Source organism: Cavia porcellus, unplaced genomic scaffold (assembly GCF_034190915.1).
Source record: "Cavia porcellus strain 051 isolate PalLab524CR breed Dunkin Hartley unplaced genomic scaffold, mCavPor4.1 scaffold_6, whole genome shotgun sequence".
NCBI classification, from domain to species: Eukaryota; Metazoa; Chordata; class Mammalia; order Rodentia; family Caviidae; genus Cavia; species Cavia porcellus.
In genome coordinates, this window is record NW_026947489.1 from 4,393,416 (window position 1) to 4,414,737 (window position 21,322).

At 36.8% G+C, this 21,322-nt stretch overlaps 1 protein-coding gene across 15 annotated transcripts in view; it reads left to right on the forward strand.

Annotated features, from left to right (window-relative positions):
- Positions 1–21,322, forward strand: part of Ube3a (ubiquitin protein ligase E3A) — a 113,328-nt gene that overhangs the window by 13,544 nt on the left and 78,462 nt on the right. For 8 of the 15 annotated variants that reach the window (XR_010047759.1, XM_063249543.1, XM_063249539.1 and 5 more), the window contains exons 2-5: positions 9,702–9,848; positions 10,462–10,525; positions 12,814–12,933; positions 15,981–16,025. Coding sequence is in view for 14 of the 15 variants with exons in the window: in XM_063249543.1 (XP_063105613.1) it covers positions 12,914–12,933; positions 15,981–16,025 (65 nt within the window). In the remaining variant the exon portion in view is untranslated. The remainder of the gene's footprint in view (positions 1–9,701; positions 9,849–10,461; positions 10,526–12,813; positions 12,934–15,980; positions 16,026–21,322) is intronic. The other 7 variants (XM_063249533.1, XM_063249532.1, XM_063249537.1 and 4 more) reach the window with 4 other exon arrangements.

The window sequence follows — 21,322 nt, forward strand, 5'->3', positions numbered from 1 at the left end:
CCTCTTCAACTCACTGGAGACACAGTCACACTGAGGTCGGGGGTCAGTCAGCCAGACGCAGAGCTGAGCTGGCAGGGAGCTTGCATTGACCTGTGGTGAGTGATGGGAGTGGAGCCATTCCACAGAAAGGAGGCTCTGCTGGATGACATTCTGGGACCGGGCAGGACTGGCAAGTACAAGCGGCAGCAGTGACTTCAGTCAGTCGTTCCTTTTCTGAACGGGATTGGTGGAGTGAGCTAGGCCTGGGTCACGTGACCTGGCTGAGACCAAATAGGTTATCTGAAATCAATTCCCTACAGCAGTGGCACACACTAACCACACTAAGGCAGTGAAGCCTCAACAGCTTGACTGATCCGAAGGGGAGGGGCCAGCTTACGCTGCCCCTGTCTGCAACTCACTAGCACACTGCAGTGGGAAGGGTTGCCCAGCCAGCTTGCCACAGAAGAATTGTAAGGAACAGAGAAAGAAACTGGGGCCTCCTGGAAGAAACAAAAAAGATGGGAAGAAGAAACAACAAAAAGTACCCAGGTCCCAACCCTGAGAACATTGACCCAGGACAGGTAAATACAAAGGAGAATGAGGACAGCAAACATGCAATATCAGACACAGTGCCAGTGGACATAAAGAGAGAACTTTGGGACCTCATACGAGTTTAAAAGTGAAATATTTAGCCAAGTAAAGCAAGATACAAGAAGATTAATAAAAGAGATGCTAAGCGCCCCTTAAGACAGACGGAAGAAGGGAGGAACTCAAAGGAGAAAACCATTTGATGAAGAATATAAAGAAAATATAGAATACATGAAGCAGATTCAAAGAGGTTACCAGGAAATTAAAAACTCTATGGAAAGATGGCAGATCTGCTTGAAAGAAACTAAGGATAGATTATCCAAACTGGAGGACAGTTTTGCAATGTGGGATTATGAAAGGAAAAGCTTTTTAAAAATAACAAGGAAACAATAAAAAAGGCTGGAAGACGACAAGAGGATCTACAGCTTGAGAATAAAGAATGTGAATGAAGAAGCTGGGGTACAAAGAAAGGAACTACAAAGGCTATTCACAGAAATAATTAAGGAAAACTTCCCAAACATAGGAAAAGGAAATGATATTCTGATGTATGAGGCATATAGACCTTCAGCCACCTACAACCAAAACAGCTACATCCAGGCATATAATAATCAAGATCCCAGAAATTCAATATAAGAACAGAATATTAAAAGCTGTTAGAGACAAGAAACATAATTTATGAAGGAAAGCCCATCAGTGTAATGGCAGACTTCTTGACACAAACCATCAAGTCAAGAAGAGCCTGGATTGAAATATTCCAAGCCCTGAAAGAAAATAACCTCCAACCCAGACTGATATACCCTGCTAAACTGTCTCTAGAAATTAATGGAGAAACAAGATGCTTCCAAGACAAAGAGGAACTTGGGAAATTCACAGCCATCAATCCAACTCTATGGAGAATACTGCAGGGTATTCTAGAGAGAGAGAAAAGTACTAGGATTCCAGAAACAGTGGCAGAGAAGCCTCAGTGAATGGAGCAGAAAACAGAATGAAGAAGATAAGCAGACAACTGATGGCAAAAAAAGAGCATAACAGAAATGAGGCAGAGAAGTTTGTTTTGGCACTGATACACTAAATTTAAAAAAAAAAAACACACATGGAATAGATCAGGAGGCAAGGTCCACCGAGATGCTATTTATAGGAAATATAATTACATGAAAAAGAGTACATGGACTGAAAATCAAATATGAGAAAACAATGCTCTATGAGACAGAGAACCAGAGAGTAATAGGGGCAACTAGACCAGTGTTTGTGGATAGGTTGGAAAGATAGGCTTTAATAGGTAAAGGAATACAATTAGAAGATTCAGAACCACTTAGGTAAATAGCAGGTTGCACCCCCCCCACACACACACACAATTTAAAACCAAGGGTCTTAGACCCAAAAAGACAAGAGTGTGCCCTGCGGGAGTGAAAGGGAAGAGTCTTAAAAAAGATGGCAGAAGATATTGTTAATAGTGTATCAGGATTACTCACACCACTCTGCTTAGATTTTTTTTTGATAGCTTTTATTCTGTCCCAGTTTGTCTACTTGCATTAGATTTGAGGGCACAGACAACTATCCCCAAAACATGAGGATATAGCACAGTAATCATCTTTAATTTCCTGTTATCTTAATCTAGAGCCCTGTATGACTTATACTGTTTTATCCTGACTGATCTTAGTTAAATGTGGTTTGTTTGATTGCTGTTTGGTATTGACAGATTTTATTCAGAACTGATATGATTGATAGTATCAAGCCTGAGAGTTATATACAAAGTTGTGTTTTTATTAATACTGTTATGTACTGATATATTCAATTATACTATGTCTGATGATGTAGCCAATTCTTTTGAAGATAACAAGAGACAACACAGGAACTATAGTAGAACTCCTTGTACAACCGTCTTAAATGTCTTTTTCGTTTCATGTGTTTATAGGAATATGTTTTGTTTTGTCTTGCTTTGTTTTGTTTCCCCCTCTAATATAGAAAGGATAGAAATACATGTTAATATTCTTGCATGTGTAGAATCTATAAACAGGTTGTGAGAACTGATCTTATGACACATGATGAAATGAACAGATACTTTGAAGAAAAAGAGATACTAAAGTACCCAGTGCTGATCCTGGAGTGTCATAATGTGAAACCCAGCCGTAGTACTATTCTTTGTTCAGAGTGCTATTATACTGCTTGGGTTTGTTCAATCTCAACGTAATTGAAGATATGGATAACTGCATGTATGTTTAAGTGTATAGGATTGATAACCATATTTCTTAAGTTTTTGTTGAATTGTTAAATAGAACTGGTTGCAGTCTCATTGTTTGAGTCCCCACTTTATATGCTCCACTTTAGTATCTTGAATAAGTATTTGTAAGAGGACAATCTATAATCATCAACTAGTGATTTTTTACTGTTTATTTTTTCTTTGCAAGTATGTATTATTTCCACCCATTTTCTGTTTTGTTTAGTTTTCTTTAAATAAAATTAAAAACAAACAACAACAACAAAAAAGAAATGTTCAGTCTCTGTGATGAATTGGTATCTTTCTCATTATGACATACCTACGTTTATCTGATAGTAACCTAAAGTCTCATTTGTCCTTTATCAATGTAGACATTTGTTTCTTAGGATTAGTTTTTATTATATCTTTTGCTATTCTATTACTTTCAACTGATGTATGTTTAAATTTAATATTTCTTTCTTTTAGATAGCATATACTTGCCAGATGTAGTGGTGCACGCCTGCAATCCCAGCACTCAGGAGGCTGAGGCAGAAAAATTGCTTCAAGTTTGAGGCCAGCCTGAGCTACAAAGTGGGTTCAAGGCCATCCTGAACTGCATAGTGAAACTCTGTCTCAAAAAGAAAGACGCAAGCAAGCCAGCCAGCATATATTTGCATATTTTTTTACATCAGCTTTTACCTTACCTGCTTTTATGAGGATTCAACCCTTTTACGTTTATTATCTTTGATAATATTGTGGTGTTGAAGACACTTTTCTGTCTATTCTTTTTAAAATTTTTCCTAGTTTTCCTGCTTGCTTTCAGTATTTTCTGTGTGTCTTGTTTTTCCTTTTTAAATGTTTCCTTCTTTCATAAAGCGTTCTTTGGGATTAATTGAAGAGTTTTTTTAGGGTTTTGTGACTTCTACTGCTAACTTGTACCTGTGTTTCCTCTCTACCCCTAGTGGTCACTGTAGGACATTGATGGTGAACCTATGGCATGTATGCTGCAGTGGGCTCTTTGTATCATTAAAAGCTCTAGAAGGTTTGCCGTCACTATTCTGGGGCTCACAGTATGCACTTTCAGTTTATCTTCACAAATAATACACCTTTTAGTGTATATTGTAAGAACACTAGAGTAGTATATGTCCATTTATAATCCCTTTTCCTTTTGCTATTGTGGTCTTATATTTTCTTGCACGTTACAAATAGATTGTTTAAAAAATCTATTTCTTAGAAAGTTCAAAAGAATATCTTCTTTTGGTATTTACTCATATTTAACATTTTTGTTTCTTTTGTGTAGATTTAATGTAGACACCTTTTGTAGATCCAGGGTTCATTATGTGAAGAACTTCTAACATTTCTAAAATGAAGCTGTATACTGGCCTCAAAATATTTCAACTTTTGTGTGGAAATACCTTAATTTCATTTATTAGCCAGGATTTTATCACAAAAACTCTCAGACTTCCACAGACTTTAAAATAATTGAATAAAACTTCAAAATTAGTGTTTTGCTGTATCTGCTTTGTCTTACCTATCCATTTTAGTGCAGTAAAAGATGCGTTGCTATTACGCCTCCTCACAATTCTCCTCATTTCAAACACGCCTATACCACTGTTGTCACTTACCGAAGCAGTTCTGAAGTCCTTTTTGGTGAGTGTCTTCATGCAGTATGGTGAAGAACAGCTGTGCGTGCCAAGTGCCATCCAGCAGAAAGGCAGGCTCGTGCAAACCACGTAACGGTGCGTCCTTATTCCCGAGATCTGGCGCTGGGTGACCGCTGGCTCTTCCTCGGAGTCAAACAACCACGAGGAGAACATTGGAACCCAGGACATCGAGGCTGCAGCGGCAGTGCAGCTGCAGACACTGATGAAAGGGGACTGCTGGGACCGCTGAGATACTGGCAGGTGTTTGAAGCAAGGGAGAGGATTCTGAGGAAGACTAATGGCAGTGCTTCTTCTACTGTAATAACTTTTTCAAAAAAATAGTCACTATAGTTTTTTATTTCTATATTGTAACCATAGTTTTGATTTTGGAGGGGTATTGGGCATGAACTCATGACCTCACACTTAGTAGGCAAGCACTTGAGCTGCTGAACTAAATCCCCAGCCCATAGTTTTGATTATACCTCCATATTAACTAAAATTTAGTAATTTAGTATTGAATTTGATAACTAGAATTTAGTATACTATTCCATTTATCTAGTACTGTGTAACATACCACTTTAACTGTCATGACTTAAACATCAGCAATCACTTCACTTGTGAATCTTAACTTGAGCAGGGGTTGGCCAGATGATTTTTTTTGGCTCTAAGCATATCTGCTGCAGTGACTTGGGGACTGGAGGTGACTGAAGACTTGTTCACACACAGTCCCAAGTTGCTGCATGCGTTTAGACTTTAGCTGGAGCTCTGGTCTGGGCTATTCTCGTGCTGCTTTAACATGTAGCTTGCTGGCTTGCTTGCCATATGGGTGCATCCCTCACAGCATGATTGGAAGATCGTCAGAGTGAGTATATCAGCAAGGCAAGGTAGAAGTCCATAGCATTTCTACGACTCAGTATCAGAAATCACATACTTCTGCACTCTTGATTGAAACAGCCATAAAGGGTACTGAAGTTCTAGGAAGAGTCACAAACTCCTTTACTTACTGCACGGAAGAATACCATTCTTAAGAACTCAGAGATGAATTATTATATTGGCCAATTTTGGAAAAGTGTTCTATGTTTACTATTTCGTGATTTTTGACAAACGTATGCAAAGAGTACAGTAAAGTCCTATCAGGTGGATAGAACTTAGGACTGTTAAGTCCTTTCTCCTGTATTACTCCAAACCAGTTTTTGTTTTCATCATTGAATTGCTTGTTCAAATGTTGACCCACACCCCCTTTAGAAAAATATTTAAAAAGAAAGTTTTGTTATTTATTTGCACACTAATTATATATTTTTATGTAGCCCAAGACAGTTTCTGTTCACTTAAAAAATAAAGGCAAATAAGTGGGGTGTAGGTTGGATACAACTGCACTAGGACTTAATGTAAATGGGTCATGCAATGCTTTTGTGTTGACAAAGGTTTCTTTGACTCAGCATGGTTTTGGGATTCAGCCATGTCATTTAAGGTTTACGTAGTTTGAAACTATTCTTTTGTTTAAGGACATCTTGGCTGTTTTGAGTCCTGGCTATTATTAAAGCTGTACTTATTATTTACGTGGAGAAATAATTATATGGACACATGATAGGTTTTTTGTAGGTAAATACCTAGGAATGCAAATAACGTTATAGGCTTACTTTATAAATAATTATCAGATGTTTTTCTCATAATAGTCCTTTTATTTATATTATCACCAGTTTGTGCAAGTACCAGTTGCCTTACATTCTTTGAGTATTTAGAGCTGTCAGTCTTTTTAATTTAGCCTGTCAGGTGGGTGTATAGTCATTTGTCTTCGTTTCTTGAAGGATATTTCAACTTGAAATTCCAAATTGGAGAATTTTTCTTCCACATTTGTTTGCTGATGAGAAGTTTGGTTCTACCTAACCTTCCTACCCCACCCTTAGGCCTTTTATTCTGTATTTTGAGATTGGGTCTCACTGAGTTGCCCACGGTGGTCTTGAGCTTGTCATCTGCCCACCCCAGCCTGCTAATGAGCTGGGATTCCAAGTATGTGCCACCGCGCTCAGCTCTGGCCTCTTAAGGTTCTGCTCGTCACTGTCTTATGTTTGTGATGGCCCAGCTGAGAGTTGCAGAGGGTTCTGTTTTGTTCTGTTACGTTTTTAAAAGAGGAGTTCATATGTTGTTTTCATCCAACTTGGAAAATTATTAGCTGTCATTTCTTCTTAATGTATTTTTTTAACCACACCGTTTCATCTCTTCTTGGTGCTCCAGTTAGATGTGTGTTAGACCATTGGATCTTTTTCACAGGTCATTAGCATCCTGTGTATTTCTTCATTTCTTTTGTCTTTCATATATGTTTGTTGGCTTTTTTCCCCACTATTTTTCTCTTTCAATGATAAATAATTTCAGGTACTGTATTGCGTGTCTAGAAGTTCATTTGACTCGTGTTCATGGTTTCAGTTGATTGTATATTTGGGTGTATTCGTAAAAGATACTTGAGAATCCTTGTTCTATTGACTCCATCAGCTTTTTCAATCTGGATGTGTTGGTTTTTATCTTGATCGTGGTTGTCAGATTGACTGTTGTAGTTCCATGATTTTGTGCAGGTAACCTCATTTTACTTTGTGCTAATGGTCCTAAAACAAGATCAGTACTGCTGGCAGTATGAGTATGTCAAAAAGACGCTATAAAGTGCTTCTCTTAAGTATCAAACCTCATCATGAAAAGAAGGGTGTTAGTAGAGTACAACTATTTTCAGAAATAGGCACATTTTTATTGTAGTACATTGTTATAATTGTTGTCTTATTGCTATAAACCTCTTACTGTGTCTCATTTACAAGTTAAACTTTTAAGTATGCATGTTCTGTACAAAGACTTGGGTACTATCTACAGTTTCAGGCAGCCACAGGAACTGCGATTTTGGTCTCTGAATAAGGGGGAATTACTGTACTGTATGTTAAGTGACATGTTTGGTAGGCTAGGTTATTAAGCAAATGATTGACTTGTGAGATTTTCAGCTTTCAAGGAGCATGTAGTCAGTTATTTCTGGCTTTTTTCATTTAATGAGTTTGTGAGATTTATTGCTGACATAGTTATTTAGTAGTAGTTCTGAAGTATTTGTTTTGGGAATATACTGCTATTGTTGGTCATTTTAGTCATTTGTGGTTTGTGGCTATTGAGAGAATTTCAGCTCTGAGCATTTCGGTGAATGTCCTTTTATGAACATATGTACTTACATCTATTTCTGTTACTTGGTAAATTTTCCAGTCATAGGGTGTGTACATAGTTTTAGTATATACTGTCAACATTTTTTGACAGTGGTACCAGTGTTAATTATGCCACTTAAATATACTATACTTGAATAGCTGGTAGCAAGTTCTTTGAAAAAAAGTGACGTTATTCTTCTATTAGAAATAAAACTTTTTTGATTATTATATATTTAGTCTATTAAATATATTCTTGTTAAATTGCCACTGCATTAAATTTATGTTAACGTGGGAAGAAATGATACCTCCTTTTGTTCATACATGAATTACATTTGGAACTAGCTCAAGATATCTTGTCAAGCAATAGATCCTGGTTCATTTTTTTCCCACCTGTGCCACAGAGGTGTGATAACAAGATTACTCTTACTATAAAAATAAGAATATAGATGAAATAATCCTTTTCAATTAGTTAGCAGCTGACTATAGCTATAATATAAAGAATAAAATTACAGATATAAGGCAGAAATGAATAAATTCTTTTATGGTATTGGGAACATACATTTATATACAGAGGAGACAGTGGTTGTGCATAGGAGAGGCATTTAGAAGGACACCTTGCCCTGAGGCAGCTCCTTAGTGACAGGGCTAGCTCTTGCACCTGGAAGCGATGTTGGTACCATCTGAGGGAGATGCTGTAAAGGCCCTGGGTAATGTCTGAAGGGTATATCCTTTTGGCACTGGGAAGGCACAGAAATGTTTGAAGATTGGAGTATTATGGCCAGAGTCTAATTTTTAGGAGGATAATTCAGCAGCAGTTTTGAAGGAAAAGGTAAAATGAATATGAGAATAAGGTGGCTTTTAAATGTGGCATTGTTGGTAAGCATGGATAAAAACATTTTAAAGGTGTACAGTTTGAACATACATTTTAAAAAGTGGGGTGCAATGAATGAGCATAACCTTAATGTAAATTTAGGTTTGAATCTTAACTTTGCACTTATTGAAGAACCTAAAATGAGTCATTTAAAAGTTTCATCATTTGTAATGTGTTTATGATTATTTTAAAGCACTGACAGTAAGAAAGAAAGTAAAGGATGTCCAAATGCTCTCAGAGTGCAGTCTGGAAAGACAGATTTTGGCCAAATTGTGTAATTATTTTTGACAGGATTGGGTGATTAGGTTTAATTCTGAAGCAAGTAAGAAGCATCAGAAGAACTAGAGGTAGTATTGGAGGATGGGGGAATGCCTTATGTAGAATTGAGCAGATTGTTACACTAGGTAAGAGAGAAACTGAACACAACTCAAGCTTTGCTGCTTTGGGTAACTAGATTGATAGTTCTCCCGTTACAGAATTTAGTGTGTGATAACCCTTGATCATCCTTCATGAAGGATGTCTTTTCCTCCAGACTAAGTCAGGACTCTTTATTATAGTGTATATCTTCTCTAGTCCTTAACTGTGTGTTCTAATTACATGATTTACTACGGTCTTTATTATTTGTGCCCATCTCCCTCACAACGCAAGAGAACTGTAAGCTTTTTTGTAATGGATTTCATCCACTTGGTAGGCAATCTAATTGTTGTATTTTGAATGAATGATTATTAAGAATTTGATGATTGAGAATTAGTAGTTAGGCTAAATAAAAATGAGGGGGAGAAAATATTGAATGGTACCGATTTTTTTTTCTGTACCTAGAAAGACAGCAAAATCAGGAATACTCAAAATATACTGAATTTTCTATGAAATGATTGAATTTAGTTTTACAAACACCGTCCTTAAGTGCTAATGAGATTTTCAAATGATTGTCTACCTTTGATAACTGGTAGTTACAGACTAATAGCTCCAACGATAAGGGCTTAAAAAATGTGCAGTTGAGGGTATAAATATAAAGGCATAATGGGAGTGGGATCTGTGGATCCCATAAATGCATATTAAATCACAGATTCATGCATTCCCGCCTCATGCACTGAATCAGAGTCTCTGGTTGGAACCCAAGAGGGTACATTTTTGTATATTCCTCAGGTGATTCTGTTGTAGACCAAAGTTTTAGATTCAGTTCTTAGAAGTCTTAAAATTGGGTTAATTCTATTAAAAATAATGCAGTATTCATTTTCTTCCATTGGCTTTAGGATACTGGGTGGATTTAAAGGAACGAATTAAAAGACATTAATTCCTGTTCCACTGAGGAATGCCGATTGTTTACAAATGACTTAAGAATTTACAGAGATTATTTTGGTTCTTGCTTTTAAGCTTCTGAATAAATTTTTTTTTGAGAGGTAAGAATTAAGTTTTAGTAGTTGTTTAGTGGTTTATATAAGTATGATCATTGTCACAGTATGTAGAACCTGTTATATGCTAGGAAGGTATTCTGTGTGCTTTTAAGTACATTTTCTCCTATACAACAGCCTGACACTTGAAATTCCAAGGAACCTCTAGTAGTTGTTACGCTAGGACTAGTAGTAGGCAAATGATATTTACATAGCAGATACTCAGCATATAAAACTTAATTAAAAATAAAATTAAGTATCGGAAGGGACTAGAAGCATGTAGTGCGACAGTTTTTATATATTTTTAGCCTATTTTTAGGGAAGGTAATGAAATGGAAAGCACTATGTTTTGTGAATGAAAATGGGAAACATTTCATTCACGAATGAATGAATGAAATGGTTTCATCAGCTGACAGTGTACAGGCCACAGGCCTGCCTGACCACCCTGCCACACATTCTGGCAACAATAGCAGGGTAATTGTCTTTTGATACATTTTTGGGTGTTCATAATTATTATGGAAGGTGAATTTGCTTTGATTTTATAATGAATGTTAGTAATTTTTAAAAAAGTTTATCCAGTTGTCTATATAAAAAGAATTGAGTGAGGTGTTTTATATTTTAGGTTAAAAATCTGTAAGAGGCTGATTTTAGAATTCACCAGCTCCTCAGAAGTTTGGCGAAATATGGTATGTTTCTGTTTTATTTTTTGAAATTCATATTGCATGAATTATCTTAATGTCAGTTGCATGCAGCAAATTAGGGCATCTTTGATTTTTAAAGTGTTACACTAATTTGGAAATAACAGTGCTAACAGGTAGACTGATGAGGGACCCAAGTAGTGTACTGAAGAAACTCACAGGAGGTTGGTATGCTGTGAGGCAGATACAGAGTCTTGAGCTGAAGAAGAGGGAGGAGGTGCATTTGCAGTAGGCCTTGAGGGTCAGCATTGCTCCCACTTGTGAGCGTGTAAAATGCTAGCTGCTTTTGTGAGCAGCTCAGATCTTAGCTGATTCATCTTCATGACAGATACTGCTGCGGTCTTAATCCCGTCTGTAAGGAAAGGAGGTTCAGAGAGGTTAAATAACTTGCCCAAGATTTCCTGGCTAGCAGTAACTACACAGGGACATGAATCCAGACTGGCTTTGGAGCCTGTTTGTCTGCTGTTGAGCATTGGACCTCATAAAAGAGGGAACTGGAAGAGTACTTGACTTAGTAATTTTCAAAATATGTTGTTCAATAAGCCAATGAAAGATTCTCTAACGTTTAAAATTTGTGTTTAGAAGTTGGAAAGTTTGATTCATTTGGATCATATAAATTTACACACACTGTTAATCCCATGAGAAGTCAAGAGAGAACGAACTGCCTTTGTCACAGTGTTCTTTAGGACTGCCATTGCTGGTCTCACCTCAGCAGTGCCTAAGTCCTTGTTAAGAGACACAGAGTCACGGTAGATAGGGTAGCAAGTTATTTCTTCAGGGGACTATAGATCCTGTCTGTTGGGATTCCCTAAACTCAGGCCAGCCTAGTCAGTGTCTGGATTTGAAGCCCTGTATTTATAGCTGTAAAGGTTGGGCTCAAGCATAGAGCTGTTCGAACCCTTCTCTTGGGGTTTGCTTATACACCTTGCTATTTTGTGTTAGATTCTGAATCTGTGCTGTTGAACTACTTTCTCTCCTCATCTGTTAGTTTGAAGACAGTGATTTTGAAGGGTCTTGGTCCCTCCTCATTTTCTCATCTTTCCTTAGTCCATGCCTCAGTTTTGGCCTGGTCATGAGTAAAAAAATTAGTTACATGAAATGATCCAGGACTTTTCAGATGAATGTCTTTGCCAGAGTTACAGTATGGTTAAGAGGGTCTACTTTAATTGGCTTACAGTATGGTTAAGGGGTCTCTCAGAAAAATTTGGTTAAGACCATGTATGGGAGAAAAAAATAGTCTGTTAAGGGAGCTTGCTTCATATTTTGCAGTATTCTTTACTAAAATAGAATGTAAATGGTTTAGGACTGAGAGCAGAACACATTATTTTTGTGCAGCACCCAAGGACTTTTAGCCGTCAGATGACTATTTAAATACAGAATAAGTAGGACTTGAGGTGTGTGTGTGTGTGTGTGTGTGTGTGTGTGTGTGTGTGTGTGTGTACAAAACTGTTTCAGTATGAATTTGGCTACCTGGTGACTGCTTTTTCCATCACTTTAAGAATCCTGTGATTAAATTAGTCCCATTTAAAGTACTGACAAAATGGTCAGGTCTTATTCCACAGTCTAAATTCTCGATCATTTATGTGTATGTAAATCATAAAACCATACCAAAACTAAATCAAAGCAAAACAAAAATCTTCTTAAGTAGAAAGTTAGTAGATCTTGGTTTTAGCTCTCATTTCAATACTAATTCTAAAATCTTGGGCAAGTTGGTTAATCACTCTGAGGCTTACTATTATTATTATTAAATCAGAATAGCTGCCTGGATTATGGAGGGGCCATATGAGATTCAAGATACTGTTAACCAAAATGCTTTGTTAAGTCATGTTAAAAATACACAAGAGATTATGACATTTTAAGTCCCTTAGCTAAAATACCTGGGATCAGACATGCTTCAGGTGTCTGTTCTACGGATTTTGGAGTATTTGCATAGATCTCCCTGGTTGAACGTACCTCATCCAAAAATCCAAAATCCAAAATCTGAAATGTCCCAGAATCCAAAGCTTTCAGTTGCTGACATGACTGTAAAAAGTTGAGGACTTTAAGTGTTTTAGACTTTTGGGTTAGGGATATTTATACCACATTTTCTCAAGTGAAGAGATCATTTTAAGAAAATATCATGCTGAAAAATAGTCTGTACAAGATTTTGTATTGTAGTTATTCTTTTGAGAAAATTTTCATTGCCATATAAATTGAAGGTTTGAAGATAATTTATTAAACAATGATTGGGTTTATATATTAAAGTGTTCTAACTGAAGATTTGTTTAATTTATTAGAGATATTAAGCCTACCATCAGATCAAGTTAGCAGCTAGACTCGTGTGACAACCTGTTTTTAATCAGTGACTCAAAGCTGTGATCACCCTGATGTCACCGAATGGCCACAGCTAGTAAAAGGTAATTTTGAATATTGTTTTACAGCCTTTAAAAGGCTGTCATTGTAAAGTGAAATACATGCTGTAAAAAAATGAAGAAAATGTATAGTTGGCAGGAATATTGTTAAGAATAGAGGACCTGAGAGTCAGCCTATTTTTCCACTGAACTTCCTTCCTAAAATATTTGTCTTCACTCCCCTCTCCTGAGATTGAGTATTTCAGCAAAGATACAAACAGTTTCTCAATATGCATTTTACAGTGTGCCTTTTATGTGGTGGAAATTTAAATATCTCTCCAGAAACGTGTGCAGCATGAATAAAACTAGTATACTTTTCTCTCCTAGAAAGTTACAGTGAAGTTAAGGAGTGGCTTACACAGCAGAGAAACTACACCAGTGTTACTGGGAGTGAGCCACCATTTGAATTTGCTAGTGTTCAGATAATGTGCTTTTGGGATCCCTTATTTTCTGTCATTTCAAATCAAGGCTTAACATTGAGATGAGAGTAATAAGATTTAGTTTTTATTTTTTAACGTTACTTTGTTATATTTTTGTTTTAAAGCACCTTTTTTAATTTATTATTCCGGGAAATTTTTAACTTAAGTCAGCAATGTTGTAAAAATGAGATTTTCCCTTTTAGTGAATATTCTGAATTGGTAAAATTAGTACCATATACTAAGTCTTATTTCTTGCATACTGGCAAAAGAGAATAAATTAGCTCCTAGGCAAAAACAAACATAGGAGCTATTATTAGATGTATGTCTGTGTCATAGTTTGGAGAGTTTGAATCTTAACATTAGGATATTTTTGCTAACTTACTTATAGTATTATAGAAATAAACTATGAACAAGATGACTAGGAATTTACTCAGACATGCACTATTACTATAAGAAACTTATTTCTGGAGTTGTGTGTGTATTTACTTTTCTCTTGATTGAGAAGGTGTATAATTTGAATAGAAACCTGGTATGTCTCAGGGACACAGGACAGATTTGTTTTAGGATAACGGTTTTTCAATCCTTTCTTCCTCTTGTCCCTCTAGATTGAATTGGTTTAAATGATTTGGTTTGACTTTATGGATTAGTAGCTCACTTTAATATGTGTAAGCATTAAGTAGTAATATATTTTTGCAAACATTTGGTGCCATTTTGACGCTAACATTCACATTCTCTTGCTTAGGGAACCGCATACAGAAACTCTTTGATGGTTTGTTGAATCTGGTCCCATTTTAGGATCTTACACCTTTACTGTGCTTCCATGGTGTGCTTCTGAGATTGGATTTGTTTTCCTTCTTCCTCTGTGTCTTCCCTGTTTCCAGTAATATTTTTTCCTGTCATCATATCCTCACATTTTTCTCTCTCTGCTAATTTTGAAACTTTTGCTGCCTCTTTTAAAACTTCTAGTCTGTCTCTCTTCCCATAGTGCCAGCAGGTTTATTTTTTGTTTTGCAAGCCTCCTCTGCTTTCCTTCAGTGTGACGTTTGATGTTGGAGGGCTGTACTTTCAAAAGTGTGTCAGTTGGTACATGGGGTTATCAGCAGTTTCTTGCCCTTCTGTCTAGGCAGCACAAGTTTGGAAGCATTCTTGGGGTACTTACCCACAGGTCTGGTGGAGACCAGGTATGTGCCAGAGGTGATCGGTTTGCTTCCTGGGGGAGAGGATGGAGAAAAGTTTTGTGTTTGTTTTACCGCCACCTCAAACTTGCCCCTGTTTTTAGCGCTGATATAATTTTGTCAAAATTGAAAATAAAACTACAAAGATCTAAAATATTTAACCTGCTGGAGCCTTTTAAAAATTTTAATCTTTTTCTTCTTGATTTGGGATCTTAATGAATTGTAGTGAGTATTTTTTGAAAGGGAAAGGGATTTTGAAAGGGAAAGAGATTTTTTTTTTTAAAGCTAAGAAATTAGAAAACAGATTTTCATCATATTAGTGACTGATCTTAAAAGATTTTCTCCAAAAATTGTTGGAAGTCTAAAGGTAATGAAAAGTTCACAAATCAAATCTTTGCGTGCCACTTTGAAAATTTAGCTTTTGACCTAAGCTTGTTTTTAACTCATTTTAGAAATTTGAAGATGTTTGAAATAGGTATTACATTGATTTTCCTTTTGAAGTTAACTGTTATACAAACTGATTATAAGAATGAAGAAGGTAACAGATTTATTTTTAACAATATGAGAGAGATAGGAAAAATTGATTCATAACCCTTAAAATAGAAGTGAAAAATTGTTTAGAATTTTGAGTATTTCTATATACGCCAGCTATAGTATATTCAGAAAATTAAAAAAATAGCTAGAAGCTATATAAAGCTAATTAACAGTTTTCCATAGCAGAACATTTATATCCTAGATGATACACTTTTGACATTTAGTATAACCTGCCAATGTGTTTTTTAAGTGAAACTTAATTTCATTGTTGAAACCAACATAACTGTGGTCAGAACGGAACATCTGGTAGTAGTGTTCAGAATTCATCAAGGCTTAAATTTTAGTTTGAATTAACTAAAGCACCAGTTGGCAAACTTTTTTTAAAAGACCATATAATAAATAAGGTTTTGTGGGCACAGGTACTCAGCCCTTCTCTTTTTCTTGTGAAAACAACCAGAGGCAGTGCCTAAAGGAATGACAGAAACAGCTGGCTGACCCAAGCTTCAGTTTGTCTGCCCATGCTACAGTTTGCTGACCTCGATCTGAAGTTGGAGACTATGAATGCCACTTCATTTGATGTGGATAATAAATACTTGGCAATAGAAAATTTCATAGTTGTATGTTTTTTATTGTACATATTTGACTGTGTGAGTAATTTTGGATTATGTTGGTTTTTGTGTTGGTATAAGAGTGTTTGTAATTGCCTTTTAAAAAAAATTGAGTTTATTAGTCCAGCCCTTAAAATATATGTTGTACGGCAATCTGAGCTGACTAGTTTTTCTCATGTTAAAAGCTTTAATTATTTTTAAGATTCTTCTAGTTAGTGCTTAGATCTAGTTTTCAAATATGTCTTCCTTAAGTTACATGTCTGTCCCTTTTGGCATATAGACTGTTTTTCTAACTTTTCCTCACTTACGTTTTACAGATCACCAGGAGAATCCCAGTCTGACGACATTGAAGCTAGCCGAATGTAAGTATGGCTTGCCTGAGGCTGTGATATCTTTTCCGGTGCCCTAGGCTGCTTTAAATGCATTATTTGAAAATAATTGCCAGGTAGAAGAAGGTAATGATTTAAACATATCGAGAGAGGAGCATCCCTGTATTTCCCCTATTAAATGTCTCTAAAATTTGGACAAGCAGTTATTGAATGGCAACTATTAGATAGATAATTGGGGTGTTCTTGAAGTCTTTTTGTCTTTTTGTTCCCTTAGCAGTTGTGAGGAAAAAATTGAGTTTAGCAGTTGTATGCCTGCAGTATGTTGAGATACAAGAAAAGTTGGTTGTTACTCAGGAGAAGCTTACAGTTTACTTCCTCAGAGTGAAAACTGCAGAATCACATGTTGTCAATCACTGAACTGGAGTGATTCTCAGGGAACAGTGGGAGCGCAAAGACATACCAGGGGACTCAGTGTGTAGTAGGAATCTACTCTACATGGCAGGAAAATTGGGGTGACTAGGTGGGGTAAGTTAAATCTGAAGTGTTCTTGGAAGTTAGGCAATTGGAAGCGTGAGCAGGATTCATTGAGGCAAAAGCATGAGCAGATTACAAAACAGCATACAGAATGCAGAGGACAGTAGACAGTTGAGGACTTTTAGGTCAAACTGACCAGAAGTTAGGACAATGAAGATAAGCCTTCAGAGTTGGAAAACTCTAAGTAGAGTCTTGCATGCTGTGTGAAAGGTTTTGGCTTGTATCTCATAGTGATTTGGAATTCATACAGAATTTCTTTAATAATGAGTACTAACCCTGTCAGACATATGTTTAATAACTTTTGCTATAGAGGAGCGAAAGACTCCCTTTTGGGATTAAAATGGATTGAAGGAAGATGAGGTTAGTGTGTTTGTGGATGAAGCTGGCAAGCTTGAAGTTTTCCTCTCTAAAAACACGGGTAGTTCTTTTAAATGCTTATGTACATTGTGAATCTCCAACGAAGGGTGGTAAAATGCATTTTTAAAATATATGTGACCAGGGCTGGGGATGCAGCTCTGCAGCCCAGCACCTCCTTGGCAAGTTCAATTCCCGGTACAAACAAAACAAAACCATACATACGTACTACACACACACACACACACACACACACACACACACACACACACACATTCACACATAAAATAGTATATTTTTACCATTATAAATGTATACTTCAGTGATGTTATGAATGATAGTATTGTACAGTCATTGTAAGAACTCTTCATTTAGTAGTACTGAAATTCTGTACTCATTAAAAGGTAACTGTCCATTTTTATTGCTCCAGGCAACCAGCATTCTCCTTTCTGATTTTGATATTTTGGTAAATTTAAGTGCTTCATGTACCTGCGGTTATATTCTAGTTACCTTGTTGGTGATTGGCTTTAGTCCTCAGGGATCATCCATATTGTAGCACATGCCAAAATTGTCTTCCTTTTTTTAGGGTCAGTAGTAACTCAACTGCATTATATATCATGTTTTGCTTACTCAGTTATCGGTTAATGGACACCTGGGTTATTTTTATGTTTTAGCGATTGCTGGTATATGCTTTAAGATCTTAGATTCTTTAGAATGTATACTCAGCAGTGAAATTACTGGATCATATGTGAAAACTGTTTTTGAGAAACTGTTAGACTGATTGCCACTGTTTCTGTGCCATTTTATATTCTCGTCAACAGTGTACAAGGATTCCAGTTTTTTTACATCTTATTTATCTTAAATTATTTATGTTTATTTTTATTTTTTGATAGTAGTTATTGGAATGGCTATAAGGTGGTAGACATTTCATTGCAGTTGAATGACAATGTAACATTTTATGAAATTCTTTGTAAAGAAATTTTTTTGGAACACTGTGATTAATACAGGGTTCATTTTGAGGAGTTGAGAATACTGAAAATCTGCCAAGTTATTCTGTGTTATGGATGAAGAAGTAAACCACAGAATGTTGAAAGTTTTATGTGCTGAATGGCTCTCAGGTTAGAAAGCTTATCACACTTGAAATTTAAAGACTTCTTTAGCAGCAGAGATTATGGTATTCTGGCTTGAGTGTCAGCAAAGTAGGTGGGCCAGAGCGTTGCCTAGTGGCCTGTGTATAAGATATTGACATTGAAGTAGTTGAACTTATATACTGTTGATGCTGGCTGTAGTTGGAAAAATGGTGGTACTAGCCCCAGCTAGTAAGAGGAAGCCTTGTCATGAGTTCCAGATGGCAGAATGTGATTTCACAGCACTGACTCTACTGCAGAGTGTCAATTTGAACAACTACTCATTGACAAAAATATAGTCACAAGGAAATGAGAGAATACGCCAGTTTTATGTCATCAGTGCCACCTCGCCTCAACATTGAGCAACCAGTATGAAAAAACACACTGTTCTTGGGAGAAAGAGGTTAAGCACTGGACTTTGTCATGAACCCCAATGCTGAAACTGTCCGTGTAAAACCCAACAGGCTCCTTGGCTACTGACTGACTCTGGTCTGCTATGCACAAAAAGTTTCTATGGCCACTTCAATGCCAGACCAAATACCATAACTGTGAGCTTCAGGCTTGCCTAGAGCCATATCATTCCCTACAGCTCCACACTCTGGCTTGGCCCCTGTGCTTCCATGCTACAACAAGCTCACCACTCATTTCTGTCTTAATAGACTCCAGTGTTTGGCTCTCCCTCTTGAATCCAGGGTCCAGGATCACCCTGTGGATGCTGGTGTTAGGTCAGCCTCTGTGGCTTCAGGGTATAGCATGAACTCTCACCTGTAGGCAGCACCCCCACACCCAGCCTCAGGCTGGCTCCTCTGGAGCCAAGCTATTCATTTGCCTAAGAACCAGACCAGGCCCAAACTTTAGGCCATTCTATGAGACTCCAGGTTCTGGTGGATCCAGAGTGCAGACCTTTCCCAGTAGAACTCTTAACCAGTTTCACACCTACTTACTGAGGCTCTGGGACCTCCCTTGAAGACCTAGGCTCCAAGTCGGCCTCTGTGGTCTCAGGCTTAAGGTTTGTCCCACTGTATTCTGGTTCCAGGTCCATCCTTGCACCTGACTGACTGCCTTCTGTATACTCAAGCTCTAGACCCACCCCAGTTTCAGGTTAGGTATTGTCAAAATTTGAGCATCATACCTAGCCCTCTGTGAATAAAAACTCCAGGTCTCCCTATAGGCCCAGTCGGTAGGTCTCCCACAGTGGATCTAGGCTTTGTATCCAGCCTTATAGACACAGCTCCAGACCTTCTTATGTGCTGACCTAGGAACCAGACTAGCCTCCTCAATAAATGAAGTGGCAGTCCTGTCCATAGAGGACACCAGATGGCATGCTTAAAATCTAAGGATAGACTAGCTGGTAAATTTGTTTCCCAGGTAAAGCTGTCTGCATAGACTAGAGTAAATTCCTATTTCTTCAAATATGCAGACATTAATACATGGCTGCAAAGATCAAGAACAGTCAGAAACCTGATACCACAAAAGGAACAAAATAATGAACCAGTAACTGCTCCTAAAGAAGTGAACATTTATGTGTTGCCTGACAAGGAATTCAGAGTAATTGAAGGAAGCTGAGTGAATTTTAAAAAGGTATAGAAAAGTCATCCCATGAAATCAAGAAAACAATAAATGACTACAATGAGAAATTTAAGCAAAAGATTGTAGTCAGTTTTTTTAAAAGTTCAAAAAAACTCAGAACCTGAAAAATGTAATGAATGAAATAAAAAATGCAGGCAAGAGCATCAGCAGCCACACTGATCAAGTACAACAGCAATATGAGCATGAGATAAATTACTTGAAAATATAACAGGTAATAGTAAAAGAAAAAAAATGAAAAGGAATGAGAAACAGAATTTTGTCGAACAGCTTGCAAAGAAGAAATGTTTTACGACTTCATCAAAGAGACAGCTTAACCACATAATAGTGAGAACTTGGATAGAAAGATAAAAGGTTTGTAATAAGGTTCAGTTGCGATAAAGACCTCATAAAGATGTGTTATACTTTGTAAAAAATTCTGAAAGTGGTAAGAGAAAAGAAGTACTTCATATAAAAAATCGTTGGAATAAAGCTGGGAGCACATATCTCAGCAGAAATCTCACAGGCCAAGGAATCATAGAATATTATGTTTAACCTACTAAGGGTAGAGGGAGGGGCAAAACAAAAAACTATCAAGCAATAATAATTTACCTGGCAAAGCTTACCTTGAGAAATGATGGACAAGTAAAAACTTCAGAGAGAAATGAAAGAGGAGAGAATTTATTATTAGACCTAGGTTAGAAGGAGAGTTCTTTAAAACATGTCAGTAGCATAAGAACTCAGTATAAACTACCATAAATGTAAATACAGACTAACTCAGAAGTAGACAACTTAACAACAACAAAAAAAAACCACAATTTAGCAACAGCAAAAAAAAAAAACAAAAAAAAAGAATTTAACTTTGCAACATCATGAGATCCTGTCTCAGGACAATTTTTAAAAGGGCTAGGGATATAACTCAATGGAAGTCCCTGGGTACAGTCTCAGTAACACACACACACATACTCACACACACACATTAAGAACAATCTGAACTAAACGGATACCAGTAGAAAATAATGCAGCCATGAAAGAACCCATAAAAAGAAGAAAAGGATAAAACAGCCAAAAAAAACCTCTTTATAAAATGACAACAGTACCTTGTTATCTACCAGTAATTGACTTGTATGTAAATAGATTAAATTCTCCAAAACACAAAGCCTGGCTAATAAGAATCAAGTACCATAGATGTTGCCTACATGAGACTCACTTCACCATTCTTAGGACACATGTAAATTTAAACTCAAAAGATATTATGTGGAATGAGAAATCAAGATCGCAAGAATAGCTGCATTTAGATAACAGGAGATAGGAAATAAAGAATATAAAACAATAAAAAGGCTATTATGTCATGACAAAGGAGTCAGTTTATATAACAGTTATACACACTCAACTTTAAGAGTACCTAAAAATACCTAATATATTAAAGCAAATATTAATAAATCTTGAGGATAGACTATAACACAGTAATAGTTGGAGCCTTTAATACCCTACTCTTAGTAATGTCCAAATTATGCAGTAAGAAAGTATCATAGGCCTGGTCCAGTGGACCCATCCCTTACTTTTCTCCTGTAAATTTGTACTTTAGTGTTACAGTAGCTGGCTGTGCATATTGATGCCTTTCACTGAGGGAGGCAGGAAGCAATCTATATGTTTACCCACTTGATATGAATGACGAGGAGTGTGCATGTGTGCCAAGGTGGCAAAGTGGGACCCACCCTTGTGCTCCGTCGAGCAGGTTTTGCCTAT